We start from the raw sequence: 11,260 nt of genomic DNA, 5'->3' as shown, positions 1-11,260 counted from the left end.
GGGGTCACAAAAAGTCAGACACAACTGGGTGACTTCACTTTTCACTTTTTCAGTTTATCTTTGTTCTAGACATTTTCCTTAAATTTCATTTCAGGAACTTGTCCATGATGGATTTCAATATTTTTTTCCTTCTTCTCTACAAATTTGCTCTTCCTTTTTATTTCTGGTCCTAAACTAGGGCACTATTACATAGTCCCTCAGGCCATTAACAAATTCCTCCCTCTGCTTTACCATCAATGGTAGATTACTAAGTCTACTAAATAATGTTTTATAACCTTCTAAACCAGTGGTGCTCAAAATGGGGTTCTTGGATCATTGGCAGCCTCATCACCTGGGAACTTGTTGAAATGAAAATTTTCAGTACCCATCCTCCCACCGCATCCGCAGATGTCCTGGATCAGAATATCTGGGGATGGAGCCATCAGTCTGTGTTTTGTTTTGTTTTGTTTTGAATATTTATTTATGTTTATTTATTTGGCTGCACAGGGTCTTAGTTGTGGTATGTGGGATCTAGTTCCCCAACCAGGGATCAAACTCAGGGCTCCCAGCATTGAGAGCTCGGAGTCTTAGCCACGGGACCACTGGGGCGAGTCTCCACCAGTCTGTTTTAACGTGCCCTTCAGGTGATTTTGATGCACATGAAAGTCTCAGGACCAGTGTTCTAAACAAGTGGTAGTTAATACTGGGATCCATGGTTGGGCTTAAGGAAGATCAAAAAGCACTTGTAATTGTATCTAAAACCAAGTGTATGTACATACATAATTTTCTGAATCAATGGCTTTCATTTCGTTTATTTTTAAAAGGGTTCAATGACCCCCCAATTTAGAACTGTCCCTTGCTTTCATTACTACCACCACTTACCCTTTGAACCCGTCCCTTTTATCTTTAGTTTCCACCTTTTTCAACATGTCTCCATTTCTCAGTGATGACAATCACTCTAGGAATCTGACATATTCACTCTTTTGTTCAAACATCTTCAGTGGCTCCCAACAACTAGTGATGAAGTGCCCTCTCAGCATGACAAACAGTATCTTTCAGGAAGGCGTATTCTTTCCTGTGTGTCTCTAGTCATTCTTCAGCCCTTGGACTGCAATACTAAACTCTGAATATTGTGGAGCTCACCTGGCTCTCTATCTTCCTATTTTGCATGTTCTTCACCTCAGTTTAGAGTCTGTTACTGCTCCTCCCTCCCTCCTTGCCTGGCTAATTCCTATTTGTTCAAGATTAAGTGCAAACAGCATCTCTTCTGGGAAGCCTTCTGTTGGCATTAAGTTTAAGCAGCCTTAGTGTATGCTCCCAATTCTCCTTGTGCTTATCCCTCTGGTAGTAATTCTCAAACATTTTGGTGTTAGGACCCCTTTATACTCTTAAAAATTATTGAAGACCCTAAAAGATTTATGGGGTATCTGTACATATTTATCACATTAGAAATTAAACCTGTAAAATTTAATATTTAAAAACCCATTTAAAAATAATTATAAACCTATTATGTACTTACATAAATGATAAATTTTTTAGCCTGCTCCCAAATGGCTGTGGTGGAGAAGGCAATGGCACCCCACTCCAGTACTCTTGCCTGGAAAATCCCATGGACGGAGGAGCCTGGTAGGCTGCAGTCCATGGGGTCGCTAAGAGTCGGACATGACTGAGCGACTTCACTTTCATACACTTTTCACTCTCATACGTTGGAGAAGGAAATGGCAACCCACTCCAGTGTTCTTGCCTGGAGAATCCCAGGGACAGGGGAGCCTGGTGGGCTGCCGTCTGTGGGGTCGCACAGAGTCGGACACGACTGAAGCGACTTAGCAGCAGCAGTAGCAGCAAATGGCTGTGGAGCTAAATTATGCATTTTTATGGTAAAGTGGTATTTTCCAAAAAGAATTTTGAGAAGAGTGGCATTGCTTTACATTTTTCAAAGCTCTTTGATGTCTGGCTTAATAGAAGACAGCTGGATTTCCCTATCTGTTTGTGCATTCAATCTGTGTGATATGTTTTGGTTGAAACATATGAAGAAAATCTGGTCTCACACAGATAAGTCGTTGGAAAAGGGAAAACTATTTTCATTATCTTTCTAGATGATATGAGATATCTTGTTTGATAACTATCCCAAACTGGACATGTGATTGTTTCCTAGAGTGCAATTACAACATGGATAGAATCTGAAACCATATCAATTAACTTGTTGTATTTTGCTACAGTAAAATCCATGGGTCCATCTTCCACATTGATAACTCTTTTTAATTTTGTAATAGCATGTATTGGTTCTGTTGAAAATTGCTTCATTGAGCTATAGAGATTTTCAAATGGGCAATTATAATCACTATATAATGTGAAAAAACACATTTGTTAATATCACTGGTGTTTTTAGCAGAAAAGTTTAAATACTGGAAAGCTGTCAAGCTCTAGATGGTGGATACAAATTTTTAAAAATTTGCATTTATGAGTGAAAACTCCAACAATCACACAAGAGCATGTTCTGGAGATGTCCATCCTACTTGGGCATGCAGCAGAAGTACTTCCCAATTCTTCACATATTAAAAAGAGGTGGGGGACTTCCCTGTTGGTCCAGTGGCTAAGACTCAGGGCTTCCAATGAAGCAGTTGGGTGGGTCTGATTCCTGGTTGAGGAACTAAGATCCTACCTACATGCTGTGCAGTGAGGCCAAAAAAAAAAAAACTAAACTAAAAAATAAAAAAGGTTTTATAAAAAAAAATAGGTGTATGCTAGGGTGAAGATTTAGTAAAATTAATACTTTTTACTACTTTTCACAAAGACAATTATGTATTTATTTTTGGCTGCGCAGAGTCTTCATTACTGCGCGTAGGCTTTCTCGAGTTGTGGCCAACAAGGGCTATTCTGCAGTTTGGGTGCATGCGTTTCACACTGTGGCAGCTTTTCTTGTTGCAGAGCGTGAGCTCTAGGGTGCACAGGCTCAGCAGTTATGGTGTTAATGCTTTGTTGCCCCACAGCATGTGGAATCTTCCCCCGACCAGGGACCCATGTCCCCTGCATTGGTAGGTGGATTATTAACCACTGGACCAACAGGGAAGTCTGTCAAGGGCATTCTTAAACTAGCTTATTAAAAAAAAATCATATATTGTGTATGCTATGAGTGCAAGGAGGTGAATACAAAATATCACTACAGCGTTAGTGTTAGTCGCTCAGTTGTGTCCGACTCTTCCTGACCCTATGGACTAGAACCTGCCAGACTCCTCTGTCCATGGGGTTTTCCAGGCAAGAATATTGGAGTGGGTTGCCATTTCCTCCTCCAGAGGATATTCCCGATCCAGAGATTGAACCCGGGTCTCCTACACAGCAGGCATATTCTTTAACGTCTGAGCCACAGGAAAGTCCTTGAATTCCACTACAGTAAGTCCCCCAATTAAGAAAAAGTTCCGTTCTAAGAGCATTTAAGTCCGATTTGTTTATAAGTCCAGCAAAGTTATCCTAGGTACCCAACTCATGCAATTGACTATATAGTATTGTACTGTAAGAGGTTTATAATACTTTATGCACAAATAATACATAAAAAACTAATAAACACACACACAAAATACAGTACCTTGTAAAGTGTAGTAGTACTGCCAGTATACCTGGCATACAGGGACACTTGGCATCTTTCAAAGTTTGTAACTCAAAAGCTCATACGTAGAGGGACTCACTGTAGTTGTGCAGTTTGACACCACTGCCTTGATTTCTGCTAAGTGCTGGCTTTACACCATCAGTTCTCAACAAAGTGAAGAAAATCAAGTCTTCATATTGTGAAAATGCTTTTGACCTTACAGATTCATTGAAAAGGCCCCCAGGACCTTCCAGGTTTTGCGGATGGCATTTTGGGAACAGCTGCCCTATTTTCACATACTACTGTTACTTGTGTCTCGTTAGGTTGCAAAGTCTGTGTGGATCTTCTGTAACTGTCCTCAATGTGTTCGTGTCTGTCCGGTACTTAACACTCAAATATTAATACCTGCGGAATGAGCTAAAAAATGTTACAAACGACAACCGCATAGCCTTCATCATACTGCCTTCTTCCTTAATTCCGTCTAAATTTACATGTTTCGTAAAATTTTCTAAGTTTTTTTTATGAATGGGACGCCGGTCAATTTGTTTTTTTTTTTTTATATATAGGTGGGGAGGAGGAGCTGCGTGAATATAATACTAACACGTTATAGTTCAACCAAGTATTTAACTGCGATGCTCGAGAGTCATCCCTTCTTAACAGCTTTGTAGCAGCAGGCCTCTTGACTTCCCAGTCTTAGCTACTATAAAGACTGGAAAGAGGTGGTTCTCTTGTGTTTACAGGAGCACAAGAATTTGATGGAGTCGTAACCAGGGAAACCCTCAATCAAAATCTTGGCGGGGAGAAGTGCAGCAGGACCAACAGCCTTACACACCCGGGAGCCCCAGGCTGCAGCCTCGCGAGATCCGCTGGGTTGCCAGGGCGACGCTTCCGACTGGCGCGCGCAGCCCGGAGAGCAGGAGAGTTGTGAAATGGGCGGCTAGACCTGCCCGTTGCCGTGAATTCGCCAGCGGGAGCGCGCTCGTGGCCGCGCGATCTCCGCTTTCCCGGCTCCGTCGCTGACGCGTTGTAGACGTTGGGGAGGGAGGCAGCGGCAGCGCGGATCAGGATGAACAGCGCCGGCAGCTTCGGCTTGGGCTTAGGCTTCGGCCTCACCCCTACGGCGGTGATTCAGGTGACAAATCTGTCCTCTGCGGTGACGAGCGAGCAGATGCGGACGCTTTTTTCCTTCCTAGGAGAAATCGAGGAGCTGCGGCTCTACCCGCCCGAGTAAGTGCTCGAGCTCGACTGGGGGAGGGGCGCGGGCCCGAGCGAGACCTCGGGAACCCAGGCGTGGGGGAGAGCGCGGACGGGGGCGCGCTGCCCGGTCACGTGACCACCGGGTTTCCCTTGGTGCCCATGCTTGATTGGGGCACCGCGGCCCCAGCCCCCGGCTTCTGTTTTCCTTGTTAGTCGACTTTCGGAGGTTAATCTTTGCACAGAATCCTTACAAAGGACTTAGAGGGGTTGCCTTTTCGTGCCTCCCGGCCAGTGGTCGTCGCCGAGTCCTCGAATTCAGTGCCGGGCCTCCCCCGTTTTTTTCCCTAACTTAAGATGGCCGCAGGTGGGCCCGGAATAGTCCTCATGGCAAGCGCCTGATGGGGTTTTTGCAATGGAAAATCGCGGAGACTGCGCCTGAGAAACTATGCGATTCTTAGGGCCTCAGTGTCGGGCCGTTGTTGCCTGCGGCTGATGACAAATAGAATTAGGGTTATAGTTGTTCCTGGGCCTGTGTTCACAAACTTAGCATCTTCAGAGGTTAATCTAACCGAGCCCATCCATGTTGTTAAAGATTCATGTCTGTTCATCCTTTTGGCATCGGATTAAAATTTCCTCCTAGAAGGTCACACTGCCCTGAACCTTTCAGAAAAAACAGTAATCTGTGCAGGATTATTCCTGCTGTATACTTCTAGAAGTCCAGATTTGGGATGGCATTCACTGTTCTCAGACACTTCCCAGGTAGTGTACTTTGAAGTAAGCTTTCCCTTGTACGGTAGTATCAGCTCACAAAATTGGTAAGTTTCAGGGTTGTTTATTTTCTTACGGGCATAAACTTTTAAAAACTAGTGTCCAGAATATGAAAATTTCTCAGTGTTTTGTTCATTTCGTGAAAATCGTTTGAAGAAAGGGATAGTAGTTGCCTAAGATTTCTGTTATTAAAAAAATTGTGTTTGATTTTTTGGGGTATTTCATAGTGATGAATGTAGATCTATTTTCCTTTAGTTTTCTCTCTCTATACCGCATTGCTACTGCATAGATAGTGATAAAAGTTGGTGTTTGGATTTTTAAATTTTACTTACGTTTTTCTTCTCATTTTTGTTTCAAAGTATTTCATGCATACAGAAATGCTGAAAGAATAACTCCGATGTTCCCTTCATCTGTATTTATAGTTAGCCACAGATTTCTGTCTCCCTCTCCCCACTTCTACATACACATCCCTTGAGTATTCACTCCTCAACAATTAAATGTGAATCTCTTATGTATATGTCCTACTTTACCACAGTACTGTTAATGTAGCCAAGTAATACTTGACAATATATAACATCTAAATTTTTTCAGTTAGTTTGACGCCTTTTCTCCATTTTCTTTTTCTGCTTTAGAAATAATCAGAGATCACTCTGTACGTTTGATTATTTTCTTTAATCTAGGACTAAAGAAATCTTTAATCTAGGACTACTCCCCCTCTGCCCCCTCACACTGCTTTTTTCCCCCAGTCATCTTTTTAAAAGTTTTTCATGACATTGATATTTTGTCTTGTAGTTTGTATTGTAAAATGATTCATCTTGGCTATATAAATTGTTTCCACATGAATAGATTCAGTAATAACAGTTTTGCCAAAAATAGTTCATAAGTGGGTGCACATACATCTGTATTGACTCCTCATCACATACATAGCTTTGGCTAGCTTATATAACTTCTGAAAGTGCTTTAAGCTTTCTCTTCATTTAGACACTCAGAACATTTCTGAATAATTGAGAACTGTTTGGAGGGTTGCTGTATTCTGAACGAATTGGCATCACATAGTAAAATATTTTGTACATAAACCTTTGTAAACTAACCTTGCTTTCAAGGTTGTGATAATGTGTCTTATGGGCAGAAGAAATATATCACAGAATATTCTTCATTGAGAACATAACACCACTCACATGGTTGAAAAATGCGTTTGGGTGGCAATATGCTGCCAGTTATCTGACATTTAGTAAAATGGGCTATTTTTTGAAATCAGATGTTAGTTGCTTGGAGTTTAAAAGTGTAAGAGAATAAAAAAGCTGGTTAAACAGTGCATTGAAACAGAATTACTATGTCACCAGCTGTAATGCATTTTGCAGAATTGTAGCATAAATGTAATACATCTAGGCCAGGCAAAATCTTTGACCAGTTATTCTGTATTTGCAGTTCCTATTCCTGTTTTTCACAAGTATTAATATGCTTTTTCTAGTGGTGTGTTTTCTGTTTGCTCTGTAGTTGAGTTGTCATAAGCTGGTCCTTACATTCTGTTTGCACATTTGGGCTGAAATGTATAAATATGCAATAGTAGTAGGTATTTTGAAGACAGAATTCTTTTTTCAGTGTTGTGGAAATGGTATTTTATGATTAATTTTTGAAAGCTGAGTAGAAATTGATTTGTTTTAAATTTGGAACTATATTTCTTTAATAGAATGTGAGAATAGTTTCTCATTTACATTTTAAGGATGCAATTGCTAATACGAAAATTCAGGTTTTAAATTAAATTTTCTTTTTTTGGCATGAGGCCGTAATTCAATTTCTATTTAAAATTTAAGAATTGGAGTAGACATTCATTGTAAATATTAAAAATTCTTATTTGTGCTGCTAGATGACAAATACCCAGACTTTTTATTTTAGTACAATTACAAATGAATCTCATACATCTTGAAAACCTATTTACAATGGTAAGAAATTTTTGTCTTTTTTTCAGTAAGCTGTTTATAGAGGTATAATGTGTAGAAAAGTGCATGGGTAAGGGTATACAGCTTGATGAATTTTCACAAAGTGAACAGATCCAGCACGTGGATAGGATTCTCTGCACCCTAGAAGTTCTCCTATACCCCCTCAAGTGCATAATACCTATAGGGTAACCTAGTCTCATTTCTACCATCAACCCTGTGTTGATTTTTTTTTTGGCTTGCGGGTTTTCTTTACTTCTCTGGTCTTCAAAAGCACTGATAAGGTAAAAGCTGTCAAATAGCTAAAAGTATAACCTGTATCAGAGAAGGCAATGGCACCCCACTCCAGGACTCTTGCTTGGAAAATCCCATGGACGGAGGAGCCTGGTAGGCTGCAATCCATGGGGTTGCTAAGAGTCGGACACGACTGAGCGACTTCACTTTCACTTTTCACTTTCACACATTGGAGAAGGAAATGGCAGCCCACTCCAGTGTTCTTGCCTGGGGAATCCCAGGGACGGGGGAGTCTGGTGGGCTGCCGTCTATGGGGTCGCACAGAGTCAGACAGAACTGAAGTGACTTAGCATAGCATAGCATAGCATAAAACCTATATAGTCACATTATGAAAAATTGAGACAATGGAACAGTGCCAGTGACCCTAGGGCCCTGTCAAAGCCTTTCTCCATTTCCACGTGTTTCCCTTCAGTCCTTTTTATATACATTTATCTTAATATGAATGAGTTGAGTGAAAGTCGCTCTGTCTTGTCCGACTCTTTGTGACCCCATGAACTATACAGTCTCAGTCCATGGAATTCTCCAGGCCAGAATACTGGAGTGGGTAGCCGTTCTCTTCACCAGGGGATCTTCACAATCCAGGGATCAAACCCAGGTTTCCTGCATTGCAGGCAGATTCTTTATCAGCTGAGCCACCAGGGAAGCCCAAGAAGACTGGAGTGGGTAGCCTATCCCTTCTCCAGCAGATCTTCCTGACCCAAGAATTGAACTGGGGTCTCTTGAATTGCAGGCGGATTCTTTACCAACTGAGCTATTGGGGAATCCCTTATTTTAATCTACTGTAGTCAAAAGAATATATACACTGTTCCTGTCAACTTTTTTTACTCAGCCCATAGTAAGCATTTTTCATATTGCTGTGTTTTATTTATTGTAATAATATTTAAAGTCTCAAGTGTGTATGTGTGTGTTTGAAATTCTGTCATTGGGTTTTAGCTAGAAATATTTGAAAATGTGTATTTTTGATTGTCCACTGTGATTGGAGGGCCTCTGGCATTTAGTGGGTGTCAGTAAATCATAAGGAAGTCTTATAGAAAGGACAGTTGAGCCATCCATAGTATCACTGGAGACCTGTTGAGAAATTGTTAAGCTAAGCTAAGTCACTTCAGTCATGTCCGACTCTGTGCGGCCCCGTAGACGGCAGCCCACCAGGCTCCCCCGTCCCTGGGATTCTCCAGGCAAGAACACTGGAGTGGGTTGCTATTTCCTTCTCCAATGCATGGAAGGGAAAAGTGAAAGTGAAGTCGCTCAGTCGTGTCTGACTCTTAATGACCCCATGGACTGCAGCCCACCAGGCTCCTCCGTCCATGGGATTTTCCAGGCAAGAGTACTGGAGTGGGGTGCCATTTCCTTCTCCGAGAAATTGTTATGTATCAGTTAATATTTTCATACATAGAACTACATGCTTTGTCCATGCTTTGCATTATATCTTTTTTGATAGATTCTCAGAGGACGTCTAGAAATATAATAAAGTGTTGGAAAATCATAGTGTTACCACATTGAGTATTTTTTTAAAGATTGTATAGTGCTATCACCATGTTTAGTGAAAAATTAGATAACCAGTTACGTGTGTGCATGCCTAGTCGTGTCCGAATCTTTGCCATCCCGTGGACTGTTTCCCCACCTCTGTCCGTGAAATTTTCCAGGCAAGAATACTGGAATGTGTTGCCATTTCCTATTCCAGGGGCTGTTCTTGACCCAGGGATTGAACCTGAGTCTCCTGCGGCTCCTGCATTGGCAAGCAGATTTTTTTATCACTGTGCCACCTGGGAAGCCCAGATAACCAGTTAGGATCCAAGAAATTTAACTGATGCTCAAAAAGTTGGTTCTGTGATTTTTGCATTAAACTCTCAGTGAAAAATTCTGATTTTTTTTTTTGAAAAGTAATTGTAGAAGGTTTTTATTAAAAAAAACGATTTAACAAATGAGGTCAATATAAAATCTGCTATATTTGAGTACTGTTACTTTCTTTAGAGAAACATGTTTAGACCAATAACATATTTAACCCCTTTTAAAAATTAAAACTGTAGGTCAGGATTGCATTTGAAATGATAATCATATTTAATTTTAAAAAAAGTAAACCTTACTTAACAGCATAGATATACTAGAGAGAAAAATCTAAACATAAGATTTGGAAATCTGCTGCTGCTGGTGCTACTAAGTTGCTTCAGTCATGTCTGACTCTGTGCGACCCCATAGACAGCAGCCCACCAGGCTCCGCCCTCCCTGGGATAAGAACACTGGAGTGGGGTGCCATTTCCTTCTCCAGTGTGTGAAAGTGAAAAGTGAAAGTGAAGTCGCTCAGTTGTGTCTGACTCTTTGCGTGACCCCATGGACTGCAGCCTACCAGGCTACTCCGTCCATGGGATTTTCCAGGCAAGAGTACTGGAGTGGGTTGCCATTGCCTTCTCCATTTGGAAATATATTCATTTATAAATATAAATACAAAGTTGTTTGCTGAGATATTTGTATTTAGGCTTGCCACTGTATCGTTTTTGGCTTCCCAGGTGGCTCAGTGGGTAAAGAATCTGCTTGCAATGCAGGTGACACAGAAGACTCAGGTTCGTTCTCTGGGGCTGGGAAGATCCGCAGAGGAGGGCATGGCAACCCACTCCAGTATTCTTGCTTGGAGAATCCCATGGACAGAGGAGGCTGGTGAGCTATGGTCCATAGGGTCACAGAGTCAGACACGACTCAAATGATTGAGCATGTACACACACTGTATCTTTTTAGCTTATAATATTCAAAATAAAGTAATGTTACTACTTCTGAAAAGCTTGTATGTTTACATTTTTATAAAGTAGATACTGTGTTGATTTTACTCTCCATTTAAAGAAGGTAATTGGAGATGCTGAAGAAAATTGCTTTTAGCACTAGGATCCATTCTTTTACGGTAATGCTGTTCAGAACAGACTGGCATCTTTTAACCAGGTTTTGGGTTTCTGAAATCGCCATAGCATGTGGTTTATTAACCAGTCCTACATTTCTTATTCCTGTGGGTGTTGTAAATTTGAAATGATGTGTTTCAAGTAGGGGTATTTGGAATTGTTTGCAGTTTACAACAGTGATGATTCAGGTTTCCATTCTTTTACAGAAGGATCTGTCAATTTAGGAAATAGTTTCACTGGTAGCCTGTTAGTTTCTTGAAGTGCTAAAAGAGATTATACTTGTTGCAATTGCTAGGGCCTTCATAGCTCCTTGTAATCATAGATTTGTTTTTGGGGGTGGGGGGTGCTGCCAAGGACAGAAGGTGTTACTAATCTAGCTCAGGAAGAGACATTGTTAAAAAGATGATTTCCCTAAGTAGTACAATACAGACGAGGCCTCATGGAAACTGGGACTGGGAGCCAGGAAGGTATCAGCACCCAAGGCCACCATCTGCTTATTCCTGTCAGGGTTTATTGTCAGCTTGGTTGTTTCTCTGTATCTGCTCAGTTTCTCTGCAGACCTGTACTCACTCATCTGGCATCTGGCCCAAACCCTCACTCTAAATGACTTTCCAGCC

The 11,260-nt window shown here is 41.3% G+C and overlaps 1 protein-coding gene across 5 annotated transcripts in view; it reads left to right on the top strand.

Annotated features, from left to right (window-relative positions):
- Positions 1-4,461: 4,461 nt before the first annotated feature.
- SREK1 (splicing regulatory glutamic acid and lysine rich protein 1) overlaps positions 4,462-11,260 on the top strand; it is a 45,015-nt gene continuing 38,216 nt past the window's right edge. For 2 of the 5 annotated variants that reach the window (XM_025270452.3, XM_025270451.3), the window contains exon 1: positions 4,984-5,574. Coding sequence is in view for 2 of the 5 variants with exons in the window: in XM_006061724.4 (XP_006061786.1) it covers positions 4,629-4,789 (161 nt within the window). In the remaining 3 variants the exon portion in view is untranslated. Of the gene's footprint in view, positions 4,790-4,983; positions 5,575-11,260 lie in introns of those variants that run through there. The other 3 variants (XM_006061724.4, XM_006061723.4, XM_006061726.4) reach the window with 3 other exon arrangements.

This window comes from Bubalus bubalis, chromosome 19 (genome assembly GCF_019923935.1).
Source record: "Bubalus bubalis isolate 160015118507 breed Murrah chromosome 19, NDDB_SH_1, whole genome shotgun sequence".
Taxonomy (NCBI): Eukaryota; Metazoa; Chordata; class Mammalia; order Artiodactyla; family Bovidae; genus Bubalus; species Bubalus bubalis.
Note: the sequence above shows the minus strand (reverse complement) of the source record. Positions and strands in the feature narration are given on the sequence as shown.